At 45.1% G+C, this 20,925-nt stretch overlaps 1 protein-coding gene across 1 annotated transcript in view; it reads right to left on the bottom strand.

The window, feature by feature from the left end:
* The window catches only part of LOC143975639 (von Willebrand factor A domain-containing protein 5A-like), a 157,092-nt gene that overhangs the window by 39,807 nt on the left and 96,360 nt on the right, over positions 1 to 20,925 (bottom strand). The window contains exons 12-14 of the mRNA XM_077478129.1: positions 19,763 to 19,921; positions 11,052 to 11,155; positions 4,277 to 4,485 (exon numbers count right to left, since the gene is read on the bottom strand). Of these exons, the coding sequence (XP_077334255.1) occupies positions 4,277 to 4,485; positions 11,052 to 11,155; positions 19,763 to 19,921 (472 nt within the window). The remainder of the gene's footprint in view (positions 1 to 4,276; positions 4,486 to 11,051; positions 11,156 to 19,762; positions 19,922 to 20,925) is intronic.

The following is a 20,925-nucleotide window of genomic DNA, read 5'->3' on the forward strand; positions in this document are numbered from 1 at the left end:
TTTGTTTGATCTCAATTCGTAAATTCAAAAATTAGTAAATTCGACATTTCGTAAATTTGAAGATTCATAAATGTGAAAATCTGAAAGTAAGAATGAAAGTCCGAAATCCAAATTCATTTTTCGGGTCATTTGCTATGATCGCAATTCGTAAATGCGAAAGTTCGAAAATTTGTAAATTCGAAATTTCATAAATTGGAAGATTCGTAAATGTGAAAATCCGAAAGAACGAAAATCCAAAAATTCGAAATAAATAACTATTCAATTATAGGTATTGTAATTTCCTTTCAAATTTGGTTGTTAGTGAATGTAACAAATACGAATTTATCCGAAGTTACAAATTATCTGAAAAAACAAATGCTGCATGTAAACAAATGGAGCGGCCCTGCTCGCCTCCCCCCTCCGTTCCGCGGCGCCGGCATTGTAACCGTGGACGCCAGGCTGTGGCTTCACAGCCAGGCACCCGCCGCGCGCCCGTGATTGGCCACGCAATCATCTGGGACCTGTCACGTGCGCCAGATGATTGACAAGAGGGAGGGGGCAGAGCTGAGCCCTTCCTGTGCCGAGGGCAAGTGATGTCACGAGCCCAGGGACTGAAGGAGGCAGACTACGAGGGAACCCCTAGCAACAGCCATTTAGAGGTGAGTAAAAAATAAATAAAACATTTCCAAATGTTTTTTTTTTTCTTTTTTTTTTAGGAACATGATTTTTTGGGTGCAACTCCACTTAAGGTTCCATTAATTTAGATACAGCATACGTTATTTCGGATAATTCGTAAGTTCGGATAAATTCGTATTAGTTACATTCGCCAACAGCCAAATTTGATAGGAAATTCACGATCTGTCTCTACTCCCCTGAAAGAACTGGAATCCGTGTGTTTACGCACACTCACACATCCCGGTTCTCACACATCCCGGCAGTCATCGCGCCCGCCAGGCACTAACATCGGCTCTGGGCACACGCGTGTGCGCCTCCCTAGTGGCCAAAAGGCAAAGTGACATAAGGCAATGTCGTTTCGCCCAGCCATGCCATTCTGCCACAGTAAAATTGCGGTGGCTGGTCAGCAAGCGGTTAATATTTCAGATTTTCTCACTTTCTAATTTTTGAATTTGGCAAAATTCGTTTAAAAAAAATAATTCGGAACAAATCTAATTGCACATGTCTAACAAGAACTGTCACCATTATTTTGCACTTGGAAGGGGACTTGAATATATTATGTTATTATTCCACATTGGTTTGGATGCAATTTCACTGACTATTAGTGCTGCTGGGTTTCACATTTTTTGCTGTTCTGCACTTTTGTCCATTTATTATTGTGTTTGTCACATGATGTACGTTACTCAAATGAAGGCCTCTTGACCCCTTTAGGGAAAGAGAGCCCTGACTGATGGGGGCATGACCAGGGCGGGGACAGTGACCATGGGGTCACTGAGATTGGTTGGGGGGAGGACTGGGCTGGGCCTGAGCTCAACAAAAGTATTGCCCCCAAGAAGTCCGGATCTTTCTGCAAGCGTGGTGTGGAAGAGCTGTCCACCCTCCCGGCAATTTTCATTGCGGTTTTTGACCTTGCCAGCATATAATGGCTGTTATGATATGCTCTTGACGGAAATGGGAAGCAGACGGCCTGTCCAGCACTTATGGTAAGGACAGGCCCCTTCTTATCTCCTTTCCCTCCTTTGGAATTATGTGCTCACAGTATAACTGTGACAGGCACTTTTTTAAATATAAAGATGTTATGATGTTATGTGTTGGATTTAAATAAACCTGTGGCCTTGCCCTTTCCAACTTAACAGTTGTATGTGTGTTATTCAATGGGATGAAGGGGCAAGGATTAAAAAGGTGTTTATGCAGATTTTACGCTTTATGGCCTGGGTTCATTGCACCTCAGCAGTCATGTATCAATGTATTTATTTTTTACATTCTGATTGATCTAATTGTAGCGCCCACCACCTTTAGGTGGGTGCTAAATAGTTTAGATAAGGTAAATGTTGGGTAAATTTAAAGCGGAGGTCCACCCTAAAGTGGACCTTCCGCTCATTGGATCCTCCCCCCCCCCTCCGGCGCCACAATTGGCACCTTTCAGGGGGGAGGGGGGTGCAGATACCTGTACAGTACAGGTATCTGCACCCACTTCCGGCATAGATTCTGCAGAAGCTACGCCCCTTTCCGCAGAATCTACGCCCCTTTCTGAAGGTCCCCCCGCTGCCTGCTGGGAAACACACGGATCCCAGAGACAGTGGGAACCATCCTTATTGTGCAGCGCGACTCGCGCATGCGCAGTAGGGAACCGGGAAATGAAGCCGAAAGGCTCCACTTCCTGATTCCCATATCCAAGATGGCGGCGGCAGCACCCGAGAGATCGGCTTCGGTTGCCGACATCGCGGGCGCGCTGGGCGGGTAAGTGTCATTATTTTAAAAGTCAGCAGCTGCAGTATTTGTAGCTGCTGGCTTTAAAAAAAAATAAAAAATGGCGGACTCCCGCTTTAACCAGAGCCTTGCATTTTAAGGCCTGGTTGTCTGTTTTGGGAGAGAAGGAGTGACAGTGTAGAGAGGGGAGGGTGTGGTCACCTGCATTCTGACCCTGAAAGACCTCCCTTACCTTCTATTGAAATGTTCTGGAAGGAAGGCGGGCTAGGAACTGGGGTGGGGGCAGTTTGTATGGAGAGCCCTGGACCAATCATTACAGGCAACTGCTCGCATATGAGCTAGGGGTCACATGCTCCTGGGAGGAGATGGGAGGAGTTGGATCCAGAGGAGCAGCAGAAATGTAACCAGCAAGGAGCAGGCTTGAAAGCCTGGGGGTTCAGAGATACCAGTGCTGGATAGCAGGAACTAGACCTGAAGGCCTGAGGGTTCAGAGATCCCAGTGCTGGATAGCAGGAACTAGACCTGAAGGCCTGAGGGTTCAGAGACCCCAGTGCCGGATAGCAGGAACTAGACCTGAAGGCCTGAGGGTTCAGAGACCTCAGTGCTGGATAGCAGGAACTAGACCTGAAGGCCTGGGGGTTCAGAGACCCCAGTGCCGGATAGCAGGAACTAGACCTGAAGGCCTGGGGGTTCAGAGACCCCAGTGCTGGATAGCAGGAACTAGACCCGATGGCCTGAGAGTTCAGAGACCTCAGTGCTGGATAGCAGGAACTAGACCTGAAGGCCTGAGGGTTCAGAGACCCCAGTGCTGGATAGCAGGAATTAGATCTGAAGGCCTGAGGGTTCAGAGTCCCCAGTGCTGGATAGCAGGAATTAGACCTGAAGGCCTGAGGGTTCAGAGTCCCCAGTGCTGGATAGCAGGAATTAGACCTGAAAGCCTGAGGGTTCAGAGACCCCAGTGCTGGATAGCAGGAATTATACCTGAAAGCCTGAGGGTTCAGAGACCCCAGTGCTGGATAGCAGGACTTAGACCTGAAGGCCTGAGGGTTCAGAGACCCCCAGTACTGGATAGCAGGAACTAGACCTGAAGGCCTGAGGGTTCAGAGACCCCAGTGCTGGATAGCAGGAATTAGACCTGAAGGCCTGAGGGCTCAGAGTCCCCAGTGCTGGATAGCAGGAATTAGACCTGAAGGCCTGAGGGTTCAGAGACCTCAGTGCTGGATGGTCCAACAACAACTAAGCCACTATGTAACTCCTGGAGAAGTGTATTGGGTATCTCAGCCTGGGATGCATCCGACCATGCGGAGTGGGAAGTAGCTGCAAAAAGACTGGGATCGGCTTTCTGTGGCAATCATAGAGCGTCAATGGGAGAGAGCAAAGGAAGTGCAACCCAGCAGTGCTTATTCGTCCAGGACTTTCCTGAACTAACGAGGGAGGACTGTGGGAGTCAAGATAGGCAGGTGAGGCCTGGGGCTTCCAGCATCCATTTTGCCACAATGTCTTTCAGAGGGGCATTGGTCAGTTCACTATAGGAAAGGACATTATTACCATCAGGAACCAGAAAGTAAGAGGCAGCTCATATTTCCTTGATCAACATGTAAGATACTGCAAGCAAGTGAATAAAACGCTCCTTTAAAAGTTTATGGACTGTCTGCTGAGTGTAATTTGTGCAGGGGTGGAAGAACTGATGCAGTTAACAGAAAGGTATGAGCACACTCAGCAGCTCCCAAGGGAGTAGTGTGCTACATAATTATTAGAGGGCAGAGCTACCCTTGTCGGTTATTGGAAAGATCTGCCATTGTCACAGCTGTTAATGAACTAAAGTGGAAGTAACAATTTTGTGCCTTCCCCATGATGGGGCATGCAGTTATCGTCTTCCGTATAGCGGCATTGAAATGTGAAAAATACATACATTCAATTGGGATTCGCCTGCGCGCAGGAGGACCCTCCACCCGTGTCTTGGTGTCCTTGTCGACGGCTACATAGGCTGTGAGAGAGGAGACAACACCAGACTGCAGACTTGTCTCCAAGATCTTCTTCTTCACTTCTTCAGATGGTGACTCTGTTCCAAGTTCCAGTTCAGAGATCAGAGCTTTGGCTGCCAGTCTGTGGATGGTGGGCCTGAAAAAGGATAAATAATATGCAATAGTGCTTAAAGTGGTTGTAAATCTTCATTTTTTTTTTAAACAAAAATAACAAACATGTCTATACTTACCTGCTCTATGTAGAGGTTTTGCACAGAGCGGCCCCGATCCTCTTCTTCTGGGGTCCCCCACCGGCGCTCTTCATCAGCTGCCCCCACTAAAAGCCTCTTTCCATTGGGGGCACCCGTACAGGCTCGCTCCATTGACACAGACAGCGGGACTCCCCCCCCCCCCCACATCACCGTATTTGATTGACACCATCAATCTTTCCAAGTGAGGAGGGAGATAACGGCGGGAGCCATTGCCATAGCTCCCAACTGTCCCTGATTTGGAGCAATGTCCCTCTGTCCCTCATTTCTCCTCATTTGTCCCTCATTTTGGTCTGATCTATATAGTTGTATATAAAATACACTTTTTATCTTTCAAAAAGTGTTTCCCAGAGATATACCTTTCATGCGATTTCTAACAGGTACAATACAGCAGGATAGGTGAGACTTCTGATGCTTTTCACGCTACCAATCACTTACCCATAGAGTCTATGAGAAAGTATTTAGTAGCGTGAAATGCATCAACAGTCTCATCTTTCCTGCTGAGTAAAGCAAACAGGTACTTGCAGTTTAGCAGACAGAGGCACGTGGTTCAAAGGCAGTTCAGGTAATAAGGTATACAAAAAAGGTGTCCACTACCCCCACCTATAACTGGCCATTGCAGCAAGTAGCATTGGAAGCAATGCTGTATCCTGGCCTTGGTCGACAAGGCCCAGGTCTAGGGCAGCACTTTGCGGCGGCGGGCAGCACGGACAGAGCCCCTGCCAGCTTGCGCTACACTGTTATTGTAGCGCCAGTCTTATGTGGCGGACTGGGCTGAGAGGCAAATAAGTCTAGAGCCCCCATAAAGCGGTTGCACTGCTTCCGGTGTGCGGGCGGTCGGCATTCCGCAACTGTGGGGGGGGGGGGCGCTTCTTCTAATTTTGACGGTCCCATAATCCTGGACCACAAACCTTCCTCACTGTGCTATATGTTTTCTGCTGCACCATTGGCATGGTTACATCTTCTTAGTCCTCTCCATAAATTATCAGAAATTTGTGCTTAAAGTAGAACTAGGCAACACTTTTTATTTTTATTTTGGATAGAATAAGGGAGGGTTATAGACCCTGTCCATTTATTTTTTTTACCACCCCTGTCCCATTGCAGAGATTTCCCTTCACTTCCTGGCCCATAGCCAAACAGGAAGTGAGAGTAAATTTATGCAAATTAAGGGAATCCATTGCCCCCCCCAACCCCTCAGAAATAGTGTCCCCACTTGAAAATTTCAGGGCGGGTCTTAAACAGGAAGGGGTGTGGCCTTGAAAGGAAGGGGTGGGACATAGTTAAATTAGAGGGTGCACGAGTTTAGGCCTAGGGCAGCACAAAACATAAATACACTACTGATTGGAAGGCAACATATGATATAAACAAGGCCAAGGATAAATCCAAGGGAAGATCCAAGCTTACTCACCGACCAGCCCGCTAAAAACCGAATCAACCTGTCTAACAGTATGAGTTAAAACAGGGGTTTAGTCTGCACACATTTGCAAATACATGCGTAAGCCACAGAGCCTCGCCACACCACCTTGGTTTCTGTGGTCCTATCACTAGCTTATAAGTGACTCCACAATGGAATTAGTGCCTTGTGAAAGTATTCGGCCCCCTTGAACTTTTCAACCTTTTGTCACATTTCAGGCTTCAAACAAAGATATACAATTTTAATTTTTTGTGAAGAATCACCAACAAGTGGGACACAATTGTGAAGTGGAACAAAATCTATTGGATAATTTAAACTTTTTTAGCAAATAAAAAACTGAAAAGTGGTGCGTGCAAATTTATTCGGCCCCTTTACTTTCAGTGCAGCAAACTCACTCCAGAAGTTCAGCGAGGATCTCTGAATGATCCAATGTTGTCCTAAATGACTGATGGTGATAAATAGAATCCACCTGTGTGTAATCAAGTCTCTGTATAAATGCACCTGCTCTGTGATAGTCTCAGGGTTCTGTTGAAAGCACAGAGAGCATCATGAAGACCAAGGAACACACCAGGCAGGTTCGTAATACTGTTGTGGAGAAGTTTAAAGCCGGATTTGGATACAAAAAGATTTTCCAAGCTTTAAAATGGAAGGAGTATCAGACCACTGCAAATCTACCAAGACCTGGCCGTCCCTCTAAACTTTCAGCTCAGACAAGGAGAAGACTGATCAGAGATGCAGCCAAGAGGCCCATGATCACTCTGGATGAACTGCAGAGAACTACAGCTGAGGTGGGAGAGTCTGTCCATAGGACAACAATCAGTCGTACACTGCACAAATCTGGCCTTTATGGAAGAGTGGCAAGAAGAAAGCCATTTCTCAAAGATATCCATAAAAAGTCTCGTCTAAAGTTTGCCACAAGCCACCTGGGAGACACACCAAACATGTGGAAGAAGGTGCTCTGGTCAGATGAAAGCAAAATCAAACTTTTTGCCCACAATGCAAAACGATATGTTTGGCGTAAAAGCAACACAGCTCATCACCCTCCTCAACACACCATCCCCACTGTCAAACATGGTGGTGGCAGCATCATGGTTTGGGCCTGCTTTTCTTCAGCAGGGACAGGGAAGATGGTTAAAATTGAGGGGAAGATGGATGCAGCCAAATACAGGACCATTCTGGATGAAAACCTGTTGGAGTCTGCAAAAGACCTGAAACTGGGACGGAGATTTATCTTCCAACAAGACAATGATCCCAAACATACAGCAAAATCTACAAAGGAATGGTTCACAAATAAACGTATCCAGGTGTTAGAATGGCCAAGTCAAAGTCCAAACCTGAATCCAATCGAGAAACTGTGGAAAGAGCTGAAAACTGCTGTTCACAAAGGCTCTCCATCCAACCTCACTGAGCTCGAGCTGTTTTGCAAGGAAGAATGGGCAAGAATTTCAGTCTCTCGATGTGCAAAACTGATAGAGACACCCCAAGCGACTTGCAGCTGTAATCGCAGCAAAAGGTGGCTCTACAAAGTATTACCCCATGTTTATGTTTGATGCCTGAAATGTGGCAAAAGGATGAAAAGTTCAAGGGGGCCGAATACTTTCACAAGGCACTGTACATGCATTCTGATGGATAGGTGGAAAGAAGGGAGCCCACCCCTTCTTAAAGGTACAGGGTCACACTGAACACCCAGCAAATCGCAGAATGGCTGCAAAGGTGTCAGTGTGTTGCCTGACCAATATCACAGTAATACAAAAAAGGTGTTCACTACCCCCACCTATAACTGGCCATTGCAGCAAGCAGGTAATAAGGCAGGCTGAGTTCAGGGGATAGACCAGTATCTAATCCGGGTCATACACAGGAGATCCAACAGCAAGCAAGGGTGGGAGGCTTGATCTAGAACAATGCAGGTAAGTCTGTCTCTATCACAAGCGAGGGATAGAGTGTTTGGTTTGCTTATATCAGGTGACTGACTCAATCAGCTAACAGGTGAACACAGACAGGGGAAAAGCAACATCCAACACCCGGGTGCTGGAATGAGGAAGAGGGGCACTAAGTGATCCTGATAGAATGAGAGAAGACACTGCATAAGGAGACCATTTCTATGCAAGTCTATGGATGGTGGGTGAGAGAAGATAGACAGTGCATAAGGAGACCAGTACTGTGCCAGTCTATGGATGGTGAATGAGAGAGGATAGACACTTAGAAGCACTCAAGTGGAGTGTGACGGGGATCCGCTACAAGGACTATGCCAGTCTATGGATGGTGGATAAGAAAAGATAGACGGTGCATAAGGAGACCAGTATTATGCCAGTCTATGGATGGTGGACGAGAGAAGATAGCCAGTGCATAAGAAGACCAGTACTGCGCCAGTCTATGGATGGTGAATGAGAGAAGATAGATCGTGAATAAGGAGACCAGTATTATGCCAGTCTATGGATGGTAGGTGAGAGAAGATAGACAGTATTGTGATAGACTTACCGGAGACAGAGGCTTTTGGAGGTGGCTGATTTCCCAGCCTCTGAATATGGGCCCTGGGTTTTAAGGGAACAATACTCTTTGTGAGGTGTATGCCTGGGGACCCTTAAAGTGATCTTACTTTGGATTCAAGCCCATGTCTCCCCAAGACACACAGATTCTGGGATCCCTGTATAGAGCCTATATGCCATAATAGAAATAGTGACTGCTTCATACTGTTGGGACTCATAGCAGATGCTGATGTCATCAACTCCAGCCACCTATCTGCCTGTTGTCTGCTATAAAGTGTTAATTGTGAATAAGTCTAGTGTGGGCTCTAAGGGACTTTCACCCATTGTTATTTGTGCTAATTAACTCTGATATTGAGTGAAGGAGTTCTGTGTTGATATTTCTGATAATGTGTATTGTATAGTCAGTGAGCTAGGAGACGACAAGGCTAACCTGAAAGGTCATATCTCTGAGTCACCTAGTCTGGTATAATGATTAGTTAATTAGCTCATGTTAATTACGTTTATGTTTACAGTTTGCATTGTCATTCTGGTGTATATATTTGTGTGAGATCTCAAATAAAACAGTTCATGTCCCAGCTTTGTAACTGAGCTAGTCTCGTCTGGTTCTTAGTTACAATATTCGGCTGTAAAATCTGATATCTAAAGGTCTAGATTGGAGGAAGCAGGGTACTGACGGAAGCACTCAAGTGGAGTGTGACAGGGATCCGTTACAAGGACTAGGCCAGTCTATGGATGGTGGATAAGAGAAGATAGACGGTGTATAAGGAGACCAGTACTATGCCAGTCTATGGATGGTGGGTGAGAGAAGATAGACAGTGCATGAGGAGACCATACTATGCCAGTCTATAGATGGTGGGTGAGAGAAGATAGACAGTGCATGGGGAGACCATACTATGCCAGTCTATGGATGGTGGGTGAGAGAAGATAGATGGTGCATAAGAAGACCAGCACTATGCCAGTCTAGGGATGGTGGGTGAGAGAAGATAGATGGTGCATAAGAAGACCAGCACTATGCCAGTCTAGGGATGGTGGGTGAGAGAAGATAGACAGTGCATGAGGAGAAAAGAGCTCTACTTGTCTGTGGATGGTGAGTGGAAGAAGTTAGACAGAGCATGAGGAAACCAGAGCTTTGCCAGGTAATGGATGGATGGCAAGTGGGAGAAATTGGTTTAGAGCATAAGGCACGAGAGAAGATGGGCACTGCATGAGGAGATCAGAGCTCTGCAGTTTGTGTATGGATATAAAAGAAGATAGACAGGGTGATAGAAGACCAAAGCTCTGCCAGTCTGCTGGTGACCCTCATAGTCTGAAAACATGAGGAGAGGAGTAGCATGATTTCCATACCCTTATCCATTTTGTGAGCCATTTTGAGGAGTCGCTATGTGGTCATGTGGAGTCGGTAAGGGTTATCATTACTCACTTTTGGTGTGTCACTCATTTTGGATCTAATCACCAGCTGGGATTAAGGAGTCTGTTTCTCACTCATTTGAGAGATTGGATCGTGTTTTTCAGCACTTCTATGTGGACTATCTTTTTGTGCACCATTCACTACCTCACTTTATATTGGATTTTATTTATTTATATATATTAGATTTTCGTGATTATTGATTATTTAATGTATTATTTGCATAGGTTATTAAGTATTGTTTGTTATTAGAGCAACGGATTTTTTACATTTATGAATTTTTGACACTTATGAATTTTGGTTGGTGTCTGCCTTAGTTGTAATCCTTCAGGAATTTTTCACCACTACTTGGTTATTGTTTTTATTTATCTACGTTTTTTTCATTTCTATTTTTCAATTTCTATTTATTTCACGTTACCTTGAAGGGTATTATATATATTTATTTTATGTCACTTTAGTGGGATTATTTTTTTTTTTTTTATAATTTTATTTCATTTATTTATTCTTAAATTGACATTTGATTCAGTTTGGTATTATTAGCGCTGCACTCCTTTTGCACTTCAGTCTGCTGGTGGTGACCAGTGGCGGCCCGTCCATTAGGGGTGCCCGGGCGCCGCCCTCTCTATCCATGACCGCCATCCCCTATTCGTGATGGTGGGCGCATGAATTACAGTGGCTGGGTTTTTTTTTTTTTTTAAGCATCTGATTAGAGCCAGGAGGTTCTAATAGGCTTTAAAATAGGATGGGCTCTGGGCGCAGAGCATTGCACTACCCACCCAGGTGTTACAGCCGAAAATGAATATTCGCTATTGAAACACTGATCCTCAATCTGTCCAATCAGAAGCAGGTCTTAGACCCGTTTTCCGATTGGCCGAAAAGAGAAGAGTACCAATTGGCCACTGAGGAGGAGGGAGGAAACGGAAGCTACCGCCGCTGTGATGCCCATGGAGAGCAGGGGAAGCCGCTGGTGAAGCCCGGGAGAAACGATGCCCTCCATAGATGGGATAAGTGCTCCAGACCCGACCCCCCCCCCCCCCCCCAAAAACAAAAATTACCACCTGCCGCCTGGCCACTACTGGTGGTGACCCTAAAAAGATAATCCTGGAAATGTTTCTCATTGAAGTAGGATGATTCATACTAAATAATGACCTTTCAATATTCTGCAAGTCCAGCAGAAAACGAAGGCTGTTCTTTATAATTTCTCCATTAAACGTGTATTGCAGAAAGACCTCACCTTCAGCTTCATTCTCCGCCTAGGAAAGATTAAATACAAATAAAATGTAAATCACAAAATCTCTTAATGCTTTAATATAGTTAGTAACAGATAGCTGCAACAAACTTTCAAGGCCAAGTCTTGCTTTCTTCAAGATTACCTCTATAGGGTTAGGGTGGGAAGGCACGACCGACACCCAAAGACCAATTTTTACGCACCTGTTACTTCTAATCAAAGTCAAAGTGACACCAGAATGTATCCAAAAAATCTCTAATCTTGTTCCCAGTGCATTAAAGATTGGGGCTTCATCATACACACTGGCTCCCCAGCTGTTGCTGAGCAAAATAAAGACAGCTTGCAGGAAAAATGTCATTTTTTTTGGCGTTATAAATGCAATTATTGCTGTAGCAGATTCTAGACATGGTACAGATTTGCCACTTTACAGGTAGACCAAGGGGACCCCCCCAGGCACTATATTGGCAGGAATTTAACATTTTTATGCTTTCACTTTAAATATTTTAAAAAATTACTGCTCATTTAAAAATGAACTTTTTTTTTTATTGATACATGTCTCCCAGGGCAGGTCCCGGACCCCTATAACCATTGTATGCCTGATTGCTTGCATATAAGCCTTCAAAATGGGCACTTTTGATTTTTTACATTCGGGTTCCATTGACTTTAATGGGGTTCGTTATTTGAGTTCGAACTTTCGCAGTGTTTGGAAGTTCTGGTGCGAACCGAACAGGGGTGGTCTTTGAGTAAGCCCATCCTACTCACTATAATGCAGAATCAGTGGGAGCCCTTGGCGTGTCACTTGGCATGTCTCCTGCCACCAGATGTATGGTGGACAGCACAGTGGTATAGTGGTTAGCACTTTCACCTAGCAGCAATAGGGTCACTGGTTCAAATCCTGATCCATGACACCATCTGCCTGGAGTTTGCGTGTTCTCCCTGTGCCTGCATGGGTTTCCTCCCACACCCCAAAAGACATGCTGGTAGGCTTATTAGACCGTGTCTAAAAAAATTGGCCTTAATATGTATATGTGTTTGTAAGCGTGTCAGGACCTTACAGGGTAAAAGGACCACGCAAAGCCTCAGATGGACTCTGTTGGCAAGAAAGAACCCTGAGGTGATTCAGTTCGCATAAGTAGCACTATACAAGTCACTCACAGATGCAGCTTGTCACCGTCGCCTGTTACCAGATGATCGTTTGCCTCATCACCTGCCACTATTTGCAGATTTTCACTTGCCATGTCAGCCAGTGCCACCAAATGTGCATCGTTGCTGCATTGGTGGCAGGCTGGTCCGTAGCAGAGGCAGGTGCAGCTGTCAGTTCTGAGTGAGGGCAGAAGAGCAGTGATGCAGGGTGGGTGGAGAGATATGATGTCATCTCTGCTCATCTGCCCACTCCATTCCCCCTGCCTGGCTCTCTCATAAAGCCTACCCACCGGCCGTACCCGCAGCCCGACTGCAGAGAGGCCATGCGGAAAGAGACTTGGGTCTATGGGCCCCAAATTCGGGGCTCTAGCCTCAATAGCAACACCACTGGTATATTGTATGTGCTAAATGTTCTTTTCCACAGTGGGAGGGTTATCCAAGGATCACTGACTGCACCTAGATGTTCAGGAAAGAGGCCCAAGTGTTGATGCAGAAAATGAACCTTTAGTGACATGATGCACGTCGTGATCTTGTATGCTATAAGAAGTTTGACAACCAGGGGTTATGTAGTTGCCAAAACATCCTTGATTGCTTTCCAGCTAGCCATTGATGATGTACGTACAGTATCTCTTCAACAAAGATGCCTTCCTTAATCTTGGCATGAGTTATGCTGGCCATACATGGGTCGAATTTTGAAAGAACTTTCTTTCGAAAATCTTATCTAACAATTTTCGTTCGTATTTCACACCATTAGTGGGCTGCAGCAACGGCCGATTTTCGTGCGGTCATCGAATTTTAATAATTGGACATGTTAGAAATTTTTGGAAAAAAACAAACGATTTTCTAAACAATGATGGGAGGATCGTGGGAGAAATGTAATCGAAAAAGAAATGCGAATGTGCAAGAAAAGAAAATTCCCTTAAAAGAAAAGAAGATTCCTGGAAAGAAAAGAAGATTCCCGGAAAAAAAAGAAGATTCCCGGAAAAAAAAGAAGATTCCCGGAAAGAAAAGAAGATTCCCGGAAAGAAAAGAAGATTCCCAGACACGACAATTCTTTTCTGTAGTAACATGAGGTGAAATTGAAGGTTTGGTTGCTTGAATTTTGAAATCAATGGTGGTGCCGTCAGGTCACTTTCGAAATTCGACCTGTGTATGGCCAGCATTAGTCTTGGAAACATCTGCTTCAAAAAACGAAAGCCTTCAACATTTTTCATTAGTCCAAGTTTTATGTGAAGCAGAGGCAAATACACATGAGCCAGTAAACGGGCTGTGCAGCTCTTTTATTTTTTATTTAAATTTTTTGGGCAGAACTTGGATAGGGTGAGCCTAGGGAACTCTGCTCTAGGACTCCTGGGTGAGGGCACCCCCTTTGAAGCATATAAATGAACAGTACTAAACAGGGAGTCCTCAACAGGAATACAGTCCTGAGTGTAAAAGTAGTAACTGCTGATCTCCTAGAAAAGCCAAAGAAAGACTTTAAGTCCAGAAGACTGGAACTCACCGTTTCCTGATCACTGAGCAGCTATGTGCAAAGTCAGTCAACTTCTGCACTCCAGCAGCCTGTGTCCTGGATCCTTAGGAGGTTTTCTGTGAATGCTCCAGGAGGATACAACAGAGGTTCCCCAGCCAAACAGTAGCTGGGGCCCCACATAAGATGCTTGCAGTTCCAGGCAGATTTCCCAGGGTCTTACTACCCAAGGAACAAAAGACCTCTGCTCTGGGTTCCAGCCCATTTATACCCCCTTAGCCCTCTGCTGGTCATCTGCCATATTGGCCAGGGATTAGCTGGGGAGATATTAACAAGCTGGCTGGGATCATGATTCTCCCACCGACTATGTCCCAGGGTCCACTGGGAGACAGGGGGAAGTAATTGGTAATGGAGCCCATATCCCAACAGAGCCCAGAGCGGACCTAACTAATTAATTGATGCCTCTAGGGAGGTCAAAAACAAAATTTCAACAGTAGCTGCATGGGGCGCTATATATTGGACAGGTTGAACTAGCAACAGTAATTATTCAGCAAGGTAATAAACAGTTTCAATGCAGGAGGGCTTTGTACAAGTCCACAGCATTAAACAAACAAAACAACTTCTTGTCTGAGTCATTAAAGCGGAGTTGCATTTAAAAAATAAATAAATAAATAAAAGTTAGCAGCTACAAATACTGCAGCTGCTGACTTTTAATAGCCTGACACTTACCTGTCCCAGGGTCCAGCGATGTGGTGGAATGAAGCCCCGCTCATCTCCCCCTCCTCTCAGCATTGTCACTGTGGGCGCCTGGCTGTGCACCTGTCTGGGAGCTCAGGCACATATGACGCGCTGTGTAATGGGTATATGCCATGTAGTGGTGACTTCTTTAATTGTCAGTCCACATTCAGTACTATATCGAAATTAGTAATTTACATCTATTGCACATGACGAGTCTAGAATGTGGAATATGTGATTCTAGTTTATCCTGTCCCCTTCAGTGATGATGCTGTGGTGTGCAAGCCCGACTCGAAACACGTTGGGCTTGCACATTTTTGCCTCTCACATTGCTTTTATATACTATTTATCGCATCTGTGATCACTTTTATATTGTTTATCTTACAAATCGTTGTAAGTTTTTTTATGCCCAAATAAACCATATCTGGTTGACCTGCACCATATGCAACACCCTTTTTCTTTTCTTTTTCACTTTATATTTTGACACTGCTGATCATCCATCCATCATCATTACGTGGACGGGTCTTGGACCCCTTTGGCTGACGGTTGTCAGTCCTTTCCGGTTTTGTGATTTGGAGTCGCTTATTCATCATCGCATCCAGCATGATATTCCCAGGAGAACTACGAGCTCGTTTGGCCAACTGCCATATGGTATGCGTGTCCGCCATAGCTGGTAAGAGTACCCTACCTCTTATATCTCATCCTTTGGAAGTGTCCATAGGCACACCAACTGGTTCACCAGGACCATACATTAGTCAGCTCATCTGGAAACGGGGCTTTAAGAACTTTCTCCACTTCTCATGCACTCATCATATGGACTATGTTCTACATCCCATTGTGTCTCACCAACACAGTTAGTGTTTATATCTTCTTCATTTCACATTACTTCATTTTTGTGTATTGATTGTTTTATACTTATCACAATTGTATTAGTATCACTATTATTTGTTTTATATGTACTGATTAGCTTTTGGTCACTTGATCTCATGTTTCCACCTACATGGTCACATGTTTGAGTGCTACACATATCTTTCCACAAGGGGGAGTGTCAGACCGCTGGCTTAGAATATGGGAGAAATAGCAGCCAGAGGTCTTACAAACAGGATGGCACTGGGCAATAATGTTTTTTTACCAAGATCAACAGCCTACAGAGGAACTGCAGAGCTCAGAAGAACATGGGTGACATAGTTGGTAAAGGTAGGAGATCAGCAACAAGGACATGGAAAAAAGTTTTTGCCCGGAGTTCTGCTTTAAATGACAGAGACAGAGTATCAACCAAAAATCCCAAAAAACACATGATACAAGTGTTATAAATTGAGTTGCAGTTCAGTGAGTAAAATAAGTATTTAATCCCCAAGCAAAACATGACTTGGTACTTGGTGGAGAAACCCTTGCTGGCAAATACAGAGGTCAGACGTTTCTTGTGGTTGGTGACCTCTCAGGAGGGATTTTGGTCCACTCTTCTTTACAGATCTTCTCTAAATCCTTAAGCTTTCTTGGCTGTCTTGGCAACTTGAAGTTTCAGCTCCCTCCATACATTTTCTATAGGATTACGGTCTGGAGACTGGCTTGGCCACTCTATGACCTTAATGTGCTTCTTCTTGAGTCACTCCTTTGTTGCCTTGGCAGTATTCTTTAGGTCATTGTCATGCTGGAAGATCCATCTATGACCCATCTTCAGTGTTTTGGCTGAGAGAAGAAGGCTCTCATCCTAGATTTTACAATACATGGCCCCCGTCCATTGGCCCCTCAACGTGGCAAAGTCGGCCTGTACATTTAGCAGAGAAACATCCCCAAAGCATCATGTTTCCACCTCCGTGCTTGACTGTAGGGATGGTGTTTCTTTGGGTCCTAATCAGCATTTTTCTTCCTCCAAACACGGCGGGTCGAGTTGACGCCAAATAGCTATATTTTTTTTTCTCATCTGACTAGAACACCTTCTCCCAATCCTTCTCTGAATCATTTAGATGTTCATTACCAAACTTCAGACAGGCCTGTACATGTACCTTCTTGAGGTGAAGGACCTTGGGGCACTGCAGAATTTCAATCCATGGCGGCGCATTGTGTGACTAATGGTTTGTTTGGTGACTGTGGTCCCCACTGCCCTGAGATCATTCATAAGCTCCCGTGTAGTTCTAGGCGGATCCCTCACTTTTCTCATGATCATCCTCACCCCATGAGGTGAAATCTTGCATGGAGCTCCAGACCGAGGGAGATTGATGTTTTTTTTTGTATTTTTACCATTTGCAAATAAATCGCTCAAAAAGTTGTCTCCTTCTCACCAAGAATCTCTTCTGATGGTCTTGCAGCTCATTCCATCCTTGTGCAGGTTTACAATCTTGTCCCTGATGTCCTTTGACAGCTCTTTGGTTTTGCCCATGATGGTGGTTTTGAATGGAAGAAAAATTCTGTGGACAGGTGTCTTTTATACACATAACGAGTTGTCGTTAGGAGCGAGCATCTTCTTAAATTGACAAGACTAATCTGTGTACCACATGAAACATACTGTAGCCAGTCTGTAGAGCCAGAATTATTGTTGGTTGGTAGGGGATCAAATACTTGTTTCACTAACTGAACTGCAACTCAATTTAGAACATTTGTATCATATGTTTTTTCTGGATTTTTGGTTGATATTCTGCCGTTATTTAAAATACACCTATGATAACAATTATAGACCCTTAATTTCTTTGCAAATGGGAAAATCTGCAGGGGATCAAATAATTATTGTCCCCACCGTAGGTGGTAAACCTAGGGGCCAGTGCCTCACAATTTATTTTAAATATACTTCATTGCTCCACTTGCGGCACTTGCTGTGTGTGTTTTGTGGCTTGGGAAAATACCGCTGTAGCTTGCAAGTTTATTCAATTAAATTACACCTCTTGCACCTCAAACTCAAACCCATCATCACGGACAGCATACCTACTCCAAATATAAGTTGTCCATTTTCCCTCAGATAGAAATGTACGGAGCTGGAATGAAATATAAGCACAGGGCATGCATGACGGGATGGAAGGAACGATCATACTGCAAGGGGTTAAAGAGGGGTTGGGACGGTTTCAGAGAAGTAAATTTCAAGTAAATTTCACCCTTAGGCCCCTTTCACATGGGACGGATCAGTAATGATCCACCCCGTGATGATCCGCTCGCTCAGCAGGGATCGCTCCATTGTCCCCGCTGAGCCGGTGGCGGACAGGGCGGTCCCGGCACACTGTGTCGGGACCGCCCTGTCAGCTCTCCGTTCTCCTCTATGGGGGATTGGATGAACACGGACCGTCTGTCCGTGTTCATCCGATCCGCTCTGCAGACGGATAAAAAAATAGTATTTTCCTCCGTCTGCAGAATTGGACAATTGCGGAGGAGGACAATAGCGGGTGTCTGCGGATGTTCATCCACCCACTATCCCATAGGAATGTATGTACAGGTATGTCTGTATTTCATCCGCAAAACGGATGGATGAAATACGGACATACTGTCCGAATGTGTGAAAGGGGCCTTACCTGATTGGAGGAGTTAGTGCAGGATAAGGAGGAGCTGAAGTGCAAGGAAGGGAGGAAGTAGGAGGCTCAGTTGCAGGAGACAAGTCGGTGTGGAAAGTCCCGCCCTCCCACCTCAGAGGAAAAGTTTGGAGGTTCTTCATGTAAAAGGTTTGGCGATTGGGGTCCTTGACGAAGGCACAAAAATGGAGGTATTGTTGAAAAATACGGTGGGACCTGTCTTGGGTATGGAGTCCTCCTGGTTTGTGTAGTTTAGTCTAGGCTACCAGGTAGTAAGGTGGTAGGGGGTCTGTGGTCAGTTAGTAAGTCCCCGAGGCGGTGTTCCGGCTGGGGACAGAATCCAACTTAGAGGTACCACAGATTCCGAAAAGTTTTGGATTGATGTGGACAAGGATCTGCAATCATCTTTCATATAAGGTTTATGGTTAAATATGTTTTTGAGTTAATAAAAGGCCAAGTGCCATTTTAATGGAGAAGTAAGTTATCTGAACTACCCTAGTCATGGATGAAGTTGTATATATTTGGTACATCATTTTTGTACCACCATCAGAGCCTAGCTTGATCTAAAAATATTCCAGATAGAGTATAACTATCCAGTATCAATCAGCCTGTGCCCATCTACCCCAGTCCTGAGACTTGTTAATTTCTGACAGATATTCTGCCAGATCCCCATTTAATAATGTAGCGGCCATAACCCTTGGCAGGGCGGCCTTAACTTTTGGGCTTACTGGTTACCTCCTCTTGGCTTGATCTTCCACGTCTAGGGGTTCCCAGGGTTAGTACCCAACAACTTTGGACGCTGACACCAATAAAGTTCTTTTGAAAGGTTTTTATTTGTAGGGGTAACATCCAACAACACAGTCTCGTATGGGAACAGAGGGCAAGGGTGAAAGAACTCAGGCACCTGTAACTGCAAATATAACAAAGTCTCTAGTATCACCCAGAGAGTAGCCACTGCAGCTGGGCGCTTCAAGGCTGAACAAATCTCTAGCCAGTGATTATGGCAATCAGCGCTTTGACTCAGAACTTGTGAAATCTCTGACCTTGAACAAGTTGTAACTGAAAGTGAACAGGAACCTTTTTCCTCAGTACCTGGAACGTTCTCTGTCTCCTTGACAGTACTGGAAAAAGCGTGGATTCGTCAGTGTCCTTCACAACCCAGCAACCAGGCACTTCCCAGGATGCCAGCTTGTTGGCTGTGGTGCCCCTCCAAGCCGAGAGCACATCCGGACACCTTGAATCCTCCCTCAGTTCCTGCGCCTCAGACCAACTGGTTCCGAGACTCGGGAACAGACGGATCCCTACCCCAGACCAGATGGGTCTATTGGGGTTAGCCAACCGAAGCATGTTGCGGAGCGATGAACGCTCCCGTGACCAGGACCCCTCGCGGGACTACCCCGGTCCAGAAACAGACCACTAGGGCCTCACGAACGAACAACCCGGCACATGTGACTTCAACATCTTAAGTACCCTTCCCCAGACTCCTCAGTGGGGCCCGGCACACCCACTGATTGGCTCCGAGGAAGTTGATACCCAAAACGTCCAAACAGGCCTGGTTCTGGCCTGTCATGTGCACCATACTGTACACATGACCAGGCAGAACTCTAACACAGCCCAGCTAAACTGATGTCAAAGTTAACCTACACAATTAACCCTCAGGACCCCTTTACTGCTCTGAGGCAATAGACTAAATTTGTACATGAATGACACGTTGTTCAAAGTGTCACCGCTACAATAACAATTTTTGAAGCTGAACTTCCATACAAAACACAATGTTCCCTGGGCCACTGACCTTTCCCTTTAGTTGAGCGTAGACAATAGACCTTAGTCCCTGGAAGAAGCAAGTGGGGACTTGGGAAAGGACGAAGGCTTCCACACCAGAAGGAAGGGTCCATGTGAGAGAGACATCATTCACAGAGGGCTGTAAGGAGCACTTGAGTGCCCGAAGAACCTTGGGAGGGGTATTAATAAAAAAAGAAAACAGTAAGTTTACCAAAGCAGAACTTGAGACAAAAATAACAAGAACAAGATAAACACGAATAACCCATTAAAATACAAAATAATAAAAATTATATCAACTTTCAATCCAGAGATTTCCCCCACAGTAATGTTTTTTTTTCCAATGAATGTTCTCTGTCTGATAGCCAACATGGTTCAACCCACTTTTTCTGAGCCCAGGACCCACCCCCAGCCAGTGACTGGACAGTAAAAGTAGAAGCAGCACAGTAATGATATCATCTGTCTGTCACTCTTCTCTCTCCTATCTGTCAGCATGTTTCTTGTCAGTACATGAACATAATGGTTCCATGTACTGCTTCTTCCTCACTCCAGCTCTGCTTTATCGGAGCTGAAGGAGGCCAATACCAGGGTCAGGTACTTTCACTGTTTCATTTAAAAATGTATTTAAAACGAATTAAACACAACAAATGCATTTAATATGCTTAAAGGAATAGGCTTGATGATTAGCACTTCTGCCTTGCAGAACTGGGGACCTTGGTTCAAAGCCTTACCAGGACACCATCTGCATTATGTTTGTATGTTCTTCCTGGGCACTCTGGTTTTCTCCTATACTTCAACTACATGCTGTTAGGTAACTTGTTCCTAGTAGCTGTGTGGGCAGGCTAGGAACTTTTCATCCCTGGTAGAAGTAGCACCAGAACGGTAGTGGACTGCCTCGTGAAGTACCTCCAGCTCTCTTGTAGACAGTGGTCCCAGTTCTGTCCCAGCAGGAAATGCTAGCCCACCTAGTTGCCTCTTCACCAGTCCACCTGGTTGCTTCTCTTCATTAGTCTAAACCCGACTGACTCTCTTCATCAGTTTGCCCAAATTATGCTCCGGAGATTTCCCAGAGCAAGAAGGGAAGATTTAAGCACACTGTTATCTTCCAGAGAGATCTGTTACCCCTAGCAGTCTCTCCCCTTGTGAATCCATTGTCCTGTGCTACAATACTCACAC

Source organism: Lithobates pipiens, unplaced genomic scaffold (assembly GCF_037356315.1).
Source record: "Lithobates pipiens isolate NorthernLeopardFrog02 unplaced genomic scaffold, aLitPip1_a1.2 Scaffold_13, whole genome shotgun sequence".
Taxonomy (NCBI): domain Eukaryota; kingdom Metazoa; phylum Chordata; class Amphibia; order Anura; family Ranidae; genus Lithobates; species Lithobates pipiens.